The sequence below is a fragment of the Ranitomeya imitator genome, chromosome 6, assembly GCF_032444005.1.
Source record: "Ranitomeya imitator isolate aRanImi1 chromosome 6, aRanImi1.pri, whole genome shotgun sequence".
NCBI lineage: Eukaryota > Metazoa > Chordata > Amphibia > Anura > Dendrobatidae > Ranitomeya > Ranitomeya imitator.
The window spans coordinates 369200790-369219095 of record NC_091287.1 but is presented as its reverse complement, the minus strand read 5'-3'; the positions used below and the strand labels follow the sequence as shown (position 1 = coordinate 369219095).

The 18306-nt window shown below is 43.0% G+C and overlaps 1 protein-coding gene across 1 annotated transcript in view; it reads right to left on the bottom strand.

The window, feature by feature from the left end:
- The window catches only part of LOC138642673 (cadherin-19-like), a 225822-nt gene that overhangs the window by 155808 nt on the left and 51708 nt on the right, over nucleotides 1-18306 (bottom strand). Inside the window, exon 3 of the mRNA XM_069730990.1 lies at nucleotides 2587-2881. Within this exon, the coding sequence (XP_069587091.1) occupies nucleotides 2587-2881 (295 nt within the window). The remainder of the gene's footprint in view (nucleotides 1-2586; nucleotides 2882-18306) is intronic.

Sequence of the window (18306 nt, the reverse complement as noted above, 5' to 3'; positions counted from 1 at the left end):
ATTTTTCTGCACCTCCTGCCATAATGGTTAACATTTTTTTGCACTGTTGTTACTTGAACAGCATTGAAAATTAAAATTTTTCTTTCTTCAGAAAGAAAGGTGAGTGCTGACTTTTATCAATTACAGATCTGTGTTTGCATGAGGCTCAAAATGAGATAAGTAAAAAAAATGAACATTTGTCACCTAATCAATGGCATGATCACAAAAGGCAACACCCAAGAGTATAAATTGCTGTTTGCCCAGTCATCATCTAATGTAGACTGTGTAGGTACAGACTGTACTGACAAAAAAAAATAGAATCCAATTATGAATATAATCATATATCTCTGGGAGAAATAAAAGATGAACCGCAAAATTAGTTCTTTGATTCTGATCGCACCTGTGATTTGAATTCATTTTTTTGTGTTCAGAATTAAGAACAAATTAAAAAAAATCATTTGGTAAAGCGATCAGTTATGAAATTAATTCAAACTAAAAAAAAAGGGATTTAATATGTAACCTTCAAATTTTTTTCTTCATAATTCAATAGAAGACATGATCAAAAATTAACTTTGTAATATATCTTATCAGACAAATCTGCTTCTTTCTCCTCCTGGACTGTTTATTCATTCTTAAAATTCTCAATTCCTGGATAAAATCTGTCTACAGTGAATGCAAATTTTCTCATTACTGTAGTAAGAGATGGCAGTTGCCACTCATAAAGTTCTATGGAGAACTGTAACTACAGGAGAACTTGCAGCAGAATGTCTGTGTCTGTAATGGTGAAATCTGCTATCATTGAATTCAGATTTTACCCGTGAATTGAGCATTAAATATCAATACAGGAGGAGAAAGAAGCATATTTTTCTCAAACGATATATTGCAAAGTTTCTTATTTTCTTGTCTACTATTGATTTATTAAATGAAAACTAAAGCAACAGTTACTCTTCAATAAAAAAAAATGAGCAGCATGAGCCTTTTTGGTCAATTAAAGAAATCGACATAAAACAGAAACCATGTACATTTTTCGCATGAATTCCATTTCTTTGTTCCTAAAATGGAGCATAGAAACACAACTTAAACCATAGGTGTAAACAGAGCCCAAGATTTTTCGGTAGTGGAGTTTCGTAAGCTATTCAAGAAGAAAGAAACAGCTGAATAGACATATGTGTTTAAGAGAAAGATTTCAAGCCACTATAACAATATTTTTCATAATTGCTTAAATCATCAAAAGTCATAACTGTCTCATGAAACATATTACCAATGCTCTCAGCACTAACCCACTACTGAACTATTTTGTCTGGATTTGTACATAACTGACTGATAATAGATTTAATCGGATATTGTATTTGCATTTGGAGCTGATTCCTCAAAGGTTTTATACTACAAAGTGGCATAAACGCTTTGAACAGGTGCAGTTTTTTACTCTGACTTTTGCCTTTTTCGCACAACTTTGGATCATCTCTGTCACAGTACAGAGAGCTTGGGATGCAGCCAGGGTCAATGGGTGGTCACTTCTACGATTCTTGAAATGTGGCTGTCTTTTTAAGCTAGAAATTTTACTCCAGGCATTTCTGGCAAGGCTCATGGATGCACATGCCACTCAGAAGGAGATCTGAATACAATAAGTGGTCTGTGCCTCTTAGGTTAAGTTCACATTAGCGTTCGGGGGCTTTGCAGAAGGCTGCGTATGTCCTCCGGTAAGCCCCGCTACTTTTGTAAACTTCTGCATGCATCCTGCGTACCTATCTTTAACATTGGGTACTCAGGACATGCGGATGTATGTGGATGTATGCGGATGTATGCGGATGAGTTGTTTGGACACGCCTGCTGACCGCACGGAAACGCAACAAGTTGCATCTTGTGCAGACGGTAGGCACGTCAAAACAACGCATCCGCATGTCCTGCATGCTCAATATTAAAGATAGGTATGCAGGACGCATGCAGAAGTATGCAGAAAGTAGGCTTAACGGAAGAAGTATGCAGCCCTCCACAAAGCCCCCAAATGCTAATGTGAAATCAGCCTTACTGAACTAAGCTACTGTTCTGCTTCATGAAGACAGGCGTAGCATGATTTTGATCTAGTCTTAATGAATCCTCGCCTATGTATTTAAATGTTAGGTTGCCATCCCATGAAGACAACAACATTCAATAAGATCTACTTAACCAGTGTTATCATTTGAGTGTTACCAACACAAGCTGAAATTGGTGCCAGTTATAAACTGGCATGAGTTTCCGTTAGAAATTACTTCAAATTTTGGCAGAAGTCATAGTCAATTTAAGAGGCCTTGGTTGGTCCTACCCATCTACTAGATCTTGCCCAGTATTTAGAAAATTGACAAGAGTAGAGAGAAAAATAAAAAGTCTCTCTTTTCCCACATGACAAGATGCACCAAAATCAACACATTTTCTCTGCCAAAAAAATGGTTCAAATAACCTAATACATCTCTCACAAATAATTTGAAAGATATTTATTTAGATTCTATCATAGCATTTTATCAATTAATGATATTTTTCTCGGATTTTCAGATCTTTAGTTACACTTTTTATCATTTTATTTCATATTCCATTTCGCACAGTACTATAGTTCTTAATCAAATGCAATACCTTTAGAAGACATCTCTGAAACTTCAGCAATATAAGGTTCATTGATAAACTTTGGCTCATTGTCATTGATATCCAACACTTTGATGACAAATTCTGATTCTGCTTCAACAGGAACGCCGGTGAATCTGTTTATAGCCTGGGCTCTGAGAGTATAAAATGACTTTTCTTCTCTGTCTAGTTTTTTCAGCACGGAAATCTTTCCTGAATATTCATTCATGACAAATATTGTCCCAGCTCCATCTCCAAATAAAACATATTTAATTGAGCCATCATGTCCATCAGAGTCGGTTTTCAGCTGTGAAGAGAAGTAAGAAAATATTGATTTTATAAAATGACAAAATACAACTTTACATATAGTATCAATAGCAGCAATAGGTAAATATCGCAACTGTATTTTATCATTAAATCTCCAAAAATTTGAAATGGCGTAGGTGAGCATATAATACCTGATATTTTTCAGTCCAGGCAAAACAAAGGTAAGGAAAAGAAACAAGCTAGGTTAAGCTACAATCATAAGATCAACTACTCTCATGTGTCAGGAACATCTGCTCTTACTTAACGGGACTTTATTCAACTTCCTGCTCATTCTGGCACACAGAAATGAAAAAGCAAAGCAGACTCTCAAAATCAGATCAAAGTCAACTGTTCAACTTCAACACACAAGTTTGATGTGATATCTAACCAAACTACAATCACCAGGAAGCCGTTAAGAATCTTGAGTTTTTACTCCATGTAACGTTTTGTATATTTGTCATTGTTTATTCAGATGAGATGTATATGAAAATGCAAAAGGTCAAGATTCAGGGACTAGAAGACTTTATATTATTATTATTATTATTATTTATTATTATAGCGCCATTTATTCCATGGCGCTTTACATGTGAGGAGGGGTATACATAATAAAACAAGTACAATAATCTTGAAAAATACAAGTCACAACTGGTACAGGAGGAGAGAGGACCCTGCCCGCGAGGGCTCACAATCTACAAGGGATGGGTGAGGATACAGTAGGTGAGGGTAGAGCTGGCCGTGCAGCGGTTTGGTCAATCGGTGGTTACTGCAGGTTGTAGGCTTGTCGGAAGAGGTGGGTCTTCAGGTTCTTTTTGAAGGTTTCGATGGTAGGCGAGAGTCTGATATGTTGTGGTAGAGCATTCCAGAGTAGGGGGGATGCACGAGAGAAATCTTGTATGCGATTGTGGGAAGAGGAGATAATAGGGGAGTAGAGAAGGAGATCTTGTGAGGATCGGAGGTTGCGTGCAGGAAAGTACCGGGAGACGAGGTCACAGATGTATGGAGGAGACAGGTTGTGGATGGCTTTATATGTCATGGTTAGGCTTTTGTACTGGAGTCTCTGGGTGATGGGGAGCCAGTGCAGGGATTGACAGAGGGGAGAGGCCGGGGAATAGCGGGGGGACAGGTGGATTAGTCGGGCAGCAGAGTTTAGAATAGATTGGAGGGGTGCAAGAGTGTTAGAGGGGAGGCCACAGAGCAGGAGGTTACAGTAGTCAAGGCGGGAGATGATGAGGGCATGGACTAGGGTTTTTGCAGATTCTTGGTTTAGGAATGTGCGGATCCGTGAAATATATCCATATGGGTAAAAAAGTAAAGAGATGTTGTAAGTGGCACATTCTCTAAATGGGCTAAAGTCACTAGATGTACGTGATTCTATAATTTTTTCAAACTCCAAATAACTTTAATGTTAACCATTTTATTGGAGCTTACATTCTTAACTAATTGAATATTCTAACAGTCCTATCTAGTGATGAGCGAGTGTACTTGCTAATCAGGTTTCCCCGAGCAAGCTCGGGTGGTCGCTGAGCATTTTGGCGTGCTCGAAGATTTAGTTTTTGTCGCGGCAGCTGCATAATATGTGTCTGCTAGACAGTCTGAATACCTGTGGGGGTTTTCTGTTTGTTAGGGAATTCCCACATGTATTCAGCTTGTCTAGCAGCCGCAAAACATGCAGCTGCGGCGATGAAAACTAAATCTACGAGCACGCCAAAATACTCGGAGACCACCCAAGCATGCTCAGGGAAACCAGAGTAACGAGTATACTCCCTCATAACCAGTCATATTCCAACAATTATAATTTTAAATTGATAATAGAAAACTTTATTCTCCATTGATACTCCAAAATACAAAAGATATTTTTGCTGCATATTGTAAACCAGACAAATACATGTTTACATCCCTAATAGCTAATTATAGACATTCATATTTTAAAGTTTTCTTCCTAAAAGCACAGTTCCTGCCTGGTCAAAATGTCAAGTATTTTTAACTAATTTGTAAAGTTTCCACATTAATCTTTCACAGTTAGTTAAATAACTTTCTTTATCTCAACAGGAATCCTTCTGCCTTAAGCCCTCATTTTGTAATGCATTGAACAAAACTGTCAAAGAATAAAATATATGTTGGATATAAATAAAAGCACAGATGTCAATTCTTTTTATACATCTATTTGCTAATAAATATCTTTTGCTTTCTGATTTTGCTGACTAATTATGCCAACCTATTCAAAATAAAAAATATACATTGTGGTTTAAGGTAATACGCAAATACAGTGTGAATTGAATTCAGAAAACCAAACCCAGATAACACTCAGAAATGCAAAGGTAGAGGAATACCAACTCAGCTAACCACCGAGTGGTACAGGGACAGTAAGTACCAGCTCAGCTAACCACCGAGGGGTACAGGGAAAGTAAAGTACCAGCTCAGCTTGCCACCAAGGGGTACAGGGAAAGTAAGTACCAGCTCAGCTAACCACCGAGGGGTACATAGAAAGTAAGTTCCAGCTTAGCTAACCACCGAGGGGCACAGGGAAAAAAGGAAGTGTGTAATACCCCATTTAAGTCACGGGGGCTCAGTCTCGCAGCATGGGTGCTGTGGGGCAACAGGCCATCCGCCCTGCTGGTGCATTGCCGCTGTGGCGGTGGTCACCGCACGGCTCCGCTCCGTTAGGGCGGTAGGAGCCACTACGAGGTTTGCCATGACGTGGCAGTGGGCTTCATACAGTCTGATCAGAATGTTAAACTGAAAACCTCATGTTCAGTTATATAAATTTTTGCCTAGCGGCTTTAAATCAACTTATGATTTTTGGAGGTGCGGTTCTTGTCTCTTGTCTTCTTTTTCCTTTTTGTGCAAATAACCCATTTAAACCACAGCAAAAGAACATGTGGGTTGAACTTGCTCTGTGGTGCCATACCCTGTCAACCCCACAGGGAAGTATAGCATACACATGGGACGTAAACAGATAGCAAACACTCACAGTCAGAGAGAACATGCTGAACACATGCTGACACAGAACACACTGATATCCCACTGGTAGCTGGCAGGGTGCTAAACACACCAAATGCAGAGACAGAGCGATAGCGTATCCACCCACAAATACACTAAATACAAGTGACGCTAGCATGCCCACATGCTTCACGGAAAGCCCGTTATGCACCAGGCTCCATCCCAAACACTCATGTCCAGTCGGACATGGTGTCACCCGTGGACCAATCCAGAGCTGCCACATCACCAGAGCAGAAAGCATCTGAGCACTAATGACAAGGCGCCACATCACGGACATGCTCAGTAAGGTGATTCCTGGACTTAGACTCCAGAGATTGGGCTCACTCTGTATATCACTGGTTACTGTAGACTTTAGCTGGAGAGCCAGCAGTAACCACAAGTATATCAGGAGCCTGAGCAAAATGCTGGGATGGTAAGTACCAGGTCAGCTAACCACCGAGGGGTACAGGGACAATAGGAAGTATGCAATACCCCACTAGAACCACTGCAAAAGAACCGGTGGGTTGAACATGGTCTGTGGTGCAATACCCTGTTAACCCCACAGGGAAGAATAGCATACACACGGGATGGAAAACAGATAACAAAAACTCACAGTCAGCAAGAACATGCAACAAACCTCTCCGGATGAGCCGTAATTCTAGTGGCTTGATGCCAGCCCAGAACTCACACAGCCAATCTCCTCTCCGGAGGTGTAATGGCACTAGCCCAGCCCTGTACACTTGCTGATGCAGATCACTGATGTCCCACTGGTAGCTGATATGGTGCTAAACACACAAAACACACAGAGCGGTAGCGTATCCACCCACACATACACAACAAACACAAATGATGGTAGCACGCCCAAGTGCTTCACTGATAGCCCTTGATGCACCAGGTTCCACCCCAAACACTCACACCCAGTCAGACAAGCCATCACCTGTGGGCCAATCTGGAGCTGCCACATCACCAGAGCACCAATGAGAAGGTGCCACATCATGGACATGCTCAGTAACATGATTCCTGGACTTAGACTCCAGAGAGTGGGGTTGCCTCTGTATACCACTGGTTACCATAGACTTTAGCTTGAGAGGCATCAATAACCACATGTATAATAGGAGCCTGAGCAAGATGCTGGGACCAATGTCTACACTCAGCATCAGACCCACTGTCAGGACCTGAATGGGAGACAACAGCAACAAACAGTGCCTGCAATAGATCCCATATGGCAGGGAAGTCCCGTCCTCTAACATACAGTATATATATAAATATATATATAATATATATATATATATATATATACTAGCTATTGAACCCGTTCTACGCCCGGGTGGCGAGCATTTATATTGGTATATGGTCTCCATCCTGGTATGTGCTGCTCCAACCTGCGTCCCCATCCTGTCATGTGCTGCTCCATCCTGCGCCCCCATTCTGTCATGTGCTGCTCCCATCCTGCACCCCCGTTCTGTCATGTGCTGCTCCCATCCTGCGCCTCCATTCTGTCATTTGCTCCTCCCATCCTGTCATGTGCTGCTCCCATCCTGCGCCCCCATTCTGTCATGTGCTGCTCCCATCCTGCGCCCCCGTTCTGTCATGTGCTGCTCCCATCCTGCGCCTCCATTCTGTCATTTGCTGCTCCCATCCTGTCATGTGCTGCTCCCATCCTGCGCCCCCGTTCTGTTATGTGCTGCTCCCATCCTGCGCCCCCGTTCTGTCATGTGCTGCTCCCATCCTGCGCCCCCGTTCTGTCATGTGCGGCTTCCATCCTGCGCCTCCATTCTGTCATTTGCTCCTCCCATCCTGTCATGTGCTGCTCCCATCCTGCGCCCCCATTCTGTCATGTGCTGCTCCCATCCTGCGCCCCCGTTCTGTCATGTGCTGCTCCCATCCTGCGCCTCCATTCTGTCATGTGCTGCTCCCATCCTGCGCCCCCGTTCTGTCATGTGCGGCTCCCATCCTGCGCCCACGTTCTGTCATGTGCTGCTCCCATCCTGCGCCCCCGTTCTGTCATGTGCGGCTCCCATCCTGCGCCCCCGTTCTGTCATGTGCGGCTCCCATCCTGCGCACCCGTTCTGTCATGTGCTGCTCCCATCCTGCGCCTCCATTCTGTCATTTGCTGCTCCCATCCTGTCATGTGCTGCTCCCATCCTGCGCCCCCGTTCTGTTATGTGCTGCTCCCATCCTGCACCCCCGTTCTGTCATGTGCTGCTCCCATCCTGCGCCCCCGTTCTGTCATGTGCTGCTCCCATCTTGCGGCACCGTTCTTTAATTTGCTGCTCCCATCCATATGCCCCATACGCTGCTCCATAAGATGCTCCATAGTATATGCCCCGTATCAGGTGGCGTAAGTAACAAATAGCTGTGGCACTTCATGCCACAGCCTCATGCCACAGCAATTTGTTACTTGCGCCACCTGATTCCTTTCCGCCGCCATTTTCTTGGTCCTCCTGCTGGCGGAATCGGCGCCTGCGCAGTCCGTGCTTTTTTCGGCGCCATTTTCTTGAAGACACACCTGCAGTGTGTCTTCAAGAAAATGGCGCCGGCAGTGTGTCTTCAAGAAAATGGCGCCGGAAAGCGCGGACTGCGCAGGCGCCGATTCCAGCAGCAGGATCAAGAAAATGGTGGCGGAAAGGAATCAGGTGGCATAAATAACAAATTGCTGTGGCATGAAGTGCCACAGCTTCATGCCACAGCAATTTGTTACTTACGCCATTCCTTTCCGCCCATTTTCTTCATCCTCCTGCTGGCGGAATCGGCGCCTGCGCAGTCCGCGCTTTCCGGCGCCATTTTCTTGAAGACACCTGCAGTGTGTCTTCAAGAAAATGGCGCCGGCAGTGTGTCTTCAAGAAAATGGCGCCGGAAAGCGCGGACTGCGCAGGCGCCGATTCCGGCAGCAGGACAAAGAAAATGGCGGCGGAAAGGAATCAGGTGGCGTAAATAACAAATTGCTGTGGCATGAAGTGCCACAGCTTCATGCCACAGCAATTTGTTACTTACGCCATTCCTTTCCACCCATTTTCTTCGTCCTCCTGCTGCCGGAATCGGCGCCTGCGCAGTCCGCGCTTTCCGGCGCCATTTTCTTGAAGACACACCTGCAGTGGAGCCGGAGTGTCTTCAAGAAAATGGCGCTGGAAAGCGCGAACTGCGCAGGCGCCGATTCCGGCAGCAGGAATCGGCGCCTGCGCAGTCCGTGCTTTCTGGCGCCATTTTCTTGAAGACACACCTGCAGTGGAGCCAGAGTGTGTCTTCAAGAAAATGGCGCCGGAAAGTGCGGACTGCGCAGGCGCCGATTCCGACAGCAGGAATCGGCGCCTGCGCAGTCCGCGCTTTCTGGCGCCATATTCTTGAAGACACACTCCGGCTCCTCTGCCTGTGACTGGTCAGAGGGCGGCGTCGGCGTGCATTAAGCGCGTCATCGCGCCCTCTGAACTGTCACTGCAGAGGAGCCGGGAGACGGAGCCGCACGCAGCGTTGGAATGGGGAAAGGTGAATATACTTACCCTCCTGGCGGTCCCTGACTCTCCGGTGGAGATCGCGGTATGCGTTCAGTGCTTACGCATACCGCGATCTCCTGGGAGCGTTACTCTGTGGGGGCCAGACTGCGCCGGCGCTTGCGCCTGCGCAGTCTATAAAGGCTTCGGACAGAGTGATGCTCCCAGCGTTATATTATAGATATATAAATATATACTGTATATATATATATATATATATATATACTGTATATGTAATTTTTATTTAGTACATAGATTATCCACCAGAATGGCAAGAACATGATACTTCTGTGATAGGTGATTGAGATCATACAAGCTTATTCCTGACTGAGATGGTTATCACAGAAAATTAGACCTGGTGATTGTCTGGACCAGTTGCAGATAGTAAGAATGTAACTGGCAGCACGATTAATGATTCATCTATAAGAATCTTTAATACATTTTCTCAATCGTAATTCACTTTAAGGTCCCGTGTTATTATATGAAGTCTATAAAAAATTCTTTGAGAAACTAACATGATGCCATATTTAGAATACCAAGCTACCAAGCACATAAATAGTTACACCCACTGTCTGGTGTTAGTCAGAAGAGATGGGCGAACTCAAATAGCAAAGTTCGGTGTCCATACCGAACACCTGCTGTTCGGGCATGGACACCGAAGATGGACTTTAATAGAAGTTGGGTACCTGTCCGGGCTCGATCCACAGAACACTGGGTGTTTGTTGCGCCGTCATGTGCATGACAACACAGCAAACACTGCTTCTTATTGGTGGTAAAATCATCACCACCGGTCAAACAGCTGCTGCTCACATGATGTCAGATGACAACGTGAGCCCACAGCTGTGATCGGAGGTAAAAAGTTTATCTCCGGTCACTGTGTTTGGCTGATGGGACTACTGCTGCCACCAGCTGATGCCTGCTGCTAATAACAGTGACAGCAGGCCGCAGCTGCTGGGAGTATTCATCAACCGACAACTGCATTCTTAATAAATAATTAAAAAATGCATGGGTTCCCCTGCATTTTTGCTAACTAACCAGGCAAAAGTGACAGCTGTGGCCTGCAACCCTCAACTGTTGTGAATTCTGTGGCAGAGCTCCCTCTTGTGGTCACAAGTGGTACTTCGGCTGATTCTCTCTGTGAGCTTCCGTTGGTGGAGGAAAGTGGTACTGCGGCTTCTGAGTATCCTTCCTCAGGTGATATGGTGAAGTCGTTAGGTGCTGCTCTATTTAACTCCACCTAGTGCTTTGATCCTGGCCTCCAGTCAATGTTCTAGTATTGGACCTGTCTCCTCCTGGATCGTTCCTGTGGCCTGCTGCTCTGCATAGCTAAGTTATTCTTTGCTATTTGTTTGCTGTTTTTTTCTGTCCAGCTTGTCTATTTGTTTTTTCCTGCTTGCTGGAAGCTCTGGGACGCAGAGGGTGTACCTCCGTGCCGTTAGTTCGGTACGGAGGGTCTTTTTGCCCCCTTTGCGTGGTTTTTGTAGGGTTTTGTGTTGACCGCAAAGTTACCTTTCCTATCCTCGCTCTGTTCAGAAAGTTGGGCCTCGCTTTGCTAAATCTATTTCATCTCTACGTTTGTCTTTTCATCTTAACTCACAGTCATTATATGTGGGGGGCTGCCTTTTCCTTTGGGAATATTTCTCTGAGGCAAGGTAGGCTTATTTTCTATCTTCAGGCTAGCTAGTTTCTCAGGCCGTGCCGAGTTGCATAGGGAGCGTTAGGAGCAATCCACGGCTGCCTTTAGTGTGGTTGGAGAGGATTAGGGATTGCAGTCAACAGAGTTCCCACGTCTCAGAGCTCGTTCTTGTTTTTTGGGTTATTGCCAGGTCACTGTATGTGCGCTGACCTCTATGTCCATTGTGGTACTGAATTACCTTTCATAACACTCAACTGTCAGCCTTAGCAAGGCTAGTTATCAAGAAAAAATGGGTCTCCATGAGGTTTTAATAATTATTTAAATAAATAATTTAAAAAACGGCTTGGGGTCACCCCCATTTTTGACAGTCAGCCTTGGGTAAGGGGCTTTGGATATTGTCCTCCCAGCCTAAAAATAGCAGCATGCAGCCACCCAGAAAATGCACATGTACTAGATGCGCCAATACTGACGCTTTGCCTGGCTCTTTCCACTTGCCCTGTAGCGGTAGCAATTGGGGTAATATTTGTGATGTTGATGTCACTTTTATGTTATCCGGTGACTTCAAGCCAACAGATTAGAAATTGAAAGGCGTCTATAGGACATCTCACCATCACTAATCCTAAAAATATATTGCAAATAAACACAGAGCAAGAATAAAGTATTTTATTTGAAATAGAAACAAAACACGTTTCCCTTTTTATTTAAAAATAACTAACACAGTTATACTCACCTAATCCCCATTCCATTGAATCCTTCATCTCCTGTAATAAAACAAAAGTAAAAAACAATAAAATCCCTAACCTGTCTGATATGCTCAGTGGTTAGCATTGCTCAGTGATTAGCATTGCAGCCTTGCAGCGCTGGGGTCCTGGGTTCTAATCCCACCCAGGACAACATCTGCAAAGAGTTTGTATGTTCTCTCCGTGTTTGCGTGGGTTTCCTCCGGGCACTCCGGTTTCCTCCCACATTCCAAAGACATTCTGATAGGGATTCTAGATTGTGAGCCCCATCGGGGACAGTGATGATAATGTGTGCAAAACGGTAAAGCGCTGCGGAATATGTTAGCGCTATATAAAAATAAAGATTATTATTATATTATTATTATTATTATATTCTGCCCCATGCCAGAATTCATGTCTGGGGATAAATAATTTTCAACTTGGATGGTGCCAAAATGCGACTATCCAGTATGAAAACCACAAATGAATGATTTGCTGTGAGTGCAGCATCAGTGAGCAGCAGAGACCTCACTGAGGTTACCGCTGGTCACTGAGGCTGCATTGGCAGCCAGACCAATGAACTGTGGTGACATCCCTCCTGTGAGATCATCGCTAGCACAGTGAGAAAAAGTCTCACAGTACAGAGGCGAGTTCATCGCAGTTTACAGGAAGAATTTCACTGTGGTGGATTAGAACTGCGGTTATTAAAATTATTGCAATTAGACATGTTTATACATATGTTTCTTTCATTTGTTTATATAGAAATAACAAAAGAAAAAACGCAAATTGGACAAAATTTCACACAAAACCCCAAAAATGGGTTGGGTAAAACTATTGGCACCTTTCCAAAATTGTGAGTAAACAGCTTTGTTCCAAAAAATTTCATGTTGTTTTGCTTGGTCAGGGTGCATTAGTGTTAGTGTGAACTATTCATTGACATTTAAGCAAAAGCTAATAACCAAGAAAAATTATCTTTCACAATTGGTGCAGAATCCAACCAGAGGAGCAGCACTTTTAGACCTAATACTATCTAATAGACCTGACAGAATAACAAATCTGCAGGTGGTTGGGCATTTAGGAAATAGCGACCACAATATTGTGCAGTTTCACCTGTCTTTCACTAGGGGGACTTGTCAGGGAGTCACAAAAACATTGAACTTTAGGAAGGCAAAGTTTGAACAGCTTAGAGATGCCCTTAATCTGGTAGACTGGGACAATATCCTCAGAAATGAGAATACAGATAATAAATGGGAAATGTTTAAGAACATCCTAAATAGGCAGTGTAAGCGGTTTATACCTTGTGGGAATAAAAGGACTAGAAATAGGAAAAACCCAATGTGGCTAAACAAAGAAGTAAGACAGGCAATTAACAGTAAAAAGAAAGCATTTGCACTACTAAAGCAGGATGGCACCATTGAAGCTCTAAAAAACTATAGGGAGAAAAATACTTTATCTAAAAAACTAATTAAAGCTGCCAAAAAGGAAACAGAGAAGCACATTGCTAAGGAGAGTAAAACTAATCCCAAACTGTTCTTCAACTGTATCAATAGTAAAAGAATAAAAACTGAAAATGTAGGCCCCTTAAAAAATAGTGAGGAAAGAATGGTTGTAGATGACGAGGAAAAAGCTAACATATTAAACACCTTCTTCTCCACGGTATTCACGGTGGAAAATGAAATGCTAGGTGAAATCCCAAGAAACAATGAAAACCCTATATTAAGGGTCACCAATCTAACCCAAGAAGAGGTGCGAAACCGGCTAAATAAGATTAAAATAGATAAATCTCCGGGTCCGGATGGCATACACCCACGAGTACTAAGAGAACTAAGTAATGTAATAGATAAACCATTATTTCTTATTTTTAGTGACTCTATAGCGACAGGGTCTGTTCCGCAGGACTGGCGCATAGCAAATGTGGTGCCAATATTCAAAAAGGGCTCTAAAAGTGAACCTGGAAATTATAGGCCAGTAAGTCTAACCTCTATTGTTGGTAAAATATTTGAAGGGTTTCTGAGGGATGTTATTCTGGATTATCTCAATGAGAATAACTGTTTAACTCCATATCAGCATGGGTTTATGAGAAATCGCTCCTGTCAAACCAATCTAATCAGTTTTTATGAAGAGGTAAGCTATAGGCTGGACCACGGTGAGTCATTGGACGTGGTATATCTCGATTTTTCCAAAGCGTTTGATACCGTGCCGCACAAGAGGTTGGTACACAAAATGAGAATGCTTGGTCTGGGGGAAAATGTGTGTAAATGGGTTAGTAACTGGCTTAGTGATAGAAAGCAGAGGGTGGTTATAAATGGTATAGTCTCTAACTGGGTCGCTGTGACCAGTGGGGTACCGCAGGGGTCAGTATTGGGACCTGTTCTCTTCAACATATTCATTAATGATCTGGTAGAAGGTTTACACAGTAAAATATCGATATTTGCAGATGATACAAAACTATGTAAAGCAGTTAATACAAGAGAAGATAGTATTCTGCTACAGATGGATCTGGATAAGTTGGAAACTTGGGCTGAAAGGTGGCAGATGAGGTTTAACAATGATAAATGTAAGGTTATACACATGGGAAGAGGGAATCAATATCACCATTACACACTGAACGGGAAACCACTGGGTAAATCTGACAGGGAGAAGGACTTGGGGATCCTAGTTAATGATAAACTTACCTGGAGCAGCCAGTGCCAGGCAGCAGCTGCCAAGGCAAACAGGATCATGGGGTGCATTAAAAGAGGTCTGGATACACATGATGAGAGCATTATACTGCCTCTGTACAAATCCCTAGTTAGACCGCACATGGAGTACTGTGTCCAGTTTTGGGCACCGGTGCTCAGGAAGGATATAATGGAACTAGAGAGAGTACAAAGGAGGGCAACAAAATTAATAAAGGGGATGGGAGAACTACAATACCCAGATAGATTAGCGAAATTAGGATTATTTAGTCTAGAAAAAAGACGACTGAGGGGCGATCTAATAACCATGTATAAGTATATAAGGGGACAATACAAATATCTCGCTGAGGATCTGTTTATACCAAGGAAGGTGACGGGCACAAGGGGGCATTCTTTGCGTCTGGAGGAGAGAAGGTTTTTCCACCAACATAGAAGAGGATTCTTTACTGTTAGGGCAGTGAGAATCTGGAATTGCTTGCCTGAGGAGGTGGTGATGGCGAACTCAGTCGAGGGGTTCAAGAGAGGCCTGGATGTCCTGGAGCAGAACAATATTGTATCATACAATTATTAGGTTCTGTAGAAGGACGTAGATCTGGGTATTTATTTATTATGATGGAATATAGGCTGAACTGGATGGACAAATGTCTTTTTTCGGCCTTACTAACTATGTTACTATGTTACTATGTAAAATGAAGTGCTATGTCAAGTGACCAAGGAGGACCTAATTGCTGACAAAGAGATGTAAGAAAGCAAGACTGCAGTTTTCCAAAATGTATGTAAGTAAGTCAAACTCCACCTAGTGCTTTGATCCTGGCCTCCAGTCAATGTTCTAGTATTGGACCTGTCTCCTCCTGGATCGTTCCTGTGGCCTGCTGCTCTGCATAGCTAAGTTATTCTTTGCTATTTGTTTGCTGTTTTTTTCTGTCCAGCTTGTCTATTTGTTTTTTCCTGCTTGCTGGAAGCTCTGGGACGCAGAGGGTGTACCTCCGTGCCGTTAGTTCGGTACAGAGGGTCTATTTGCCCCCTTTGCGTGGTTTTTGTAGGGTTTTGTGTTGACCGCAAAGTTACCTTTCCTATCCTCGCTCTGTTCAGAAAGTTGGGCCTCGCTTTGCTAAATCTATTTCATCTCTACGTTTGTCTTTTCATCTTAACTCACAGTCATTATATGTGGGGGGCTGCCTTTTCCTTTGGGAATATTTCTCTGAGGCAAGGTAGTCTTATTTTCTATCTTCAGGCTAGCTAGTTTCTCAGGCCGTGCCGAGTTGCATAGGGAGCGTTAGGCGCAATCCACGGCTGCCTTTAGTGTGGTTGGAGAGGATTAGGGATTGCGGTCAACAGAGTTCCCACGTCTCAGAGCTCGTTCTTGTTTTTTGGGTTATTGCCAGGTCACTGTATGTGCGCTGACCTCTATGTCCATTGTGGTACTGAATTACCTTTCATAACACTCAACTGTCAGCCTTAGCAAGGCTAGTTATCAAGAAAAAATGGGTCTCCATGAGGTTTTAATAATTATTTAAATAAATAATTTAAAAAACGGCTTGGGGTCACCCCCATTTTTGACAGTCAGCCTTGGGTAAGGGGCTTTGGATATTGTCCTCCCAGCCTAAAAATAGCAGCATGCAGCCACCCAGAAAATGCACATGTACTAGATGCGCCAATACTGACGCTTTGCCTGGCTCTTTCCACTTGCCCTGTAGCGGTAGCAATTGGGGTAATATTTGTGATGTTGATGTCACTTTTATGTTATCCGGTGACTTCAAGCCAACAGATTAGAAATTGAAAGGCGTCTATAGGACATCTCACCATCACTAATCCTAAAAATATATTGCAAATAAACACAGAGCAAGAATAAAGTATTTTATTTGAAATAGAAACAAAACACGTTTCCCTTTTTATTTAAAAATAACTAACACAGTTATACTCACCTAATCCCCATTCCATTGAATCCTTCATCTCCTGTAATAAAACAAAAGTAAAAAACAATAATATCCCTAACCTGTCTGATATGCTCAGTGGTTAGCATTGCTCAGTGATTAGCATTGCAGCCTTGCAGTGCTGGGGTCCTGGGTTCTAATCCCACCCAGGACAACATCTGCAAAGAGTTTGTATGTTCTCTCCGTGTTTGCGTGGGTTTTCTCCGGGCACTCCGGTTTCCTCCCACATTCCAAAGACATACTGATAGGGATTCTAGATTGTGAGCCCCATCGGGGACAGTGATGATAATGTGTGCAAAACTGTAAAGCGCTGCGGAATATGTTAGCGCTATATAAAAATAAAGATTATTATTATATTATTATTATATTCTGCCCCATGCCAGAATTCATGTCTGGGGATAAATAATTTTCAAGATTACTAAAGGATTTGGGGTCATAATGTACTGCCCAGTATCAGAAAGCTTGGTTCAGGTCCAGCAGGACAATGACCCCAAACATACTTCAGGAAACACCCAGAAATGGATGAAAAAAAGTGCTGGAATTTTTTGAAGTGACCAGCAATGAGTCCGGATTTAAATCCCTTAGAACACCTGTGAAGGGATCTTAAAATTGCTGTTGGGAGAAGGCACCCTACAAATATGAGAGACTTAGAGAAGTTTTTTTTTTTTAACAGTGGTCCAAAATACCAGTTAAGAGATGAAAGAAGCTTGTTAATATTTATAGGGAGTGATTGATTACAGTTATGTATTCTGAAGGGTGTGCAAACAAATATATTACACTGAGGGTGCCATCAAATTTAAATCTCCTTTTACAGATTAACTATATCCTAAGGTTCTGAAATAGATAGCAGAAGAAATGGCAAAATCACTAGCCAGAATCTTTGAAAAATCCTGGAAAACAGGAGAAGTCCCAAAAGATTGGAGAAGGGCAAATATGGTCTCTATCTTCAAAAAAGTAAAGAAGATGGAGCTAGGAATTTACAGGCCAGTGAGGCTTAGGCTGGTTTCAAACTAGCGTATGAGAGGGCTGCGGAGGGCTGTGGATGGCAGCGTACTTCCTCCTTCCTTCCTCCCTGAAACCCCGCCTATGCTCTGCCTATGCTCCGCCTACTACTCCTTGCATCCTGTGTTTCCCTGCAAATCTATCTTTAACAATGAGTACACAAGCCATGCGAATGTATGTGGATGCCTCCACATGTGCTGTTTTGATGCTGCGCCAAACGCAACATGTTGCATTTTGTTGCAGTCGGAGCAGCATCAGAATGACGCACTCAGAGGCATCCACATATATTGCATGGCCTGCGTACCCAATGTTAAAGATAGGTATGCAGAGTAATGCAGGACACAAGGAGTAGTAGGCAGAGCGTAGGCACAGCGTAGGCGGGGTTTCAGGGAGGAAGAAAGGAGGAAGTACGCCACAGCCCTCCCGTCTCCTAGTGTGAAACCATTGTTACTTCTATACCAGGAAAGATATTTGTACAAATTATTAAACAGCATAGATGTAAGTACTTGGATAAGAATACAGTGATTAACCATTTCCAGCATGGGTTTGTAGCAAACAAGTCATTCCAGACTAATATAATTTCCTTCTATGATGGCATTATGGACTGCGTGGAACAGGGAAATGCAGTAGATAAAGTATATCTTGACTTCAGCAAATCATTTGATAAAGTATCTCATATGAACCTTATTGAAAAAATGACAAGTATGGAATTGACAAGGATATGGTTAGGTTGATTCATAACTGGTCCAGTGATCATACTCAAAAAGTGATAATGAATGCACATTCAAAAGTGTTGTACTACAAGCCTCTGTCCTGGCCCCAGTGTTGTTCAACATTTTTATAAATGATCTAGATAAAGGGAATTGAAGGTAAACTAATCACATTTGCAGATGATGCAAAGCTAGAAGGAATAGCTAACACTGGAGAAGGCAGAGAAAGGATTCAGAAAGCTCTAGATAATATTGAACAAGATCGGCGACTAATAGAATG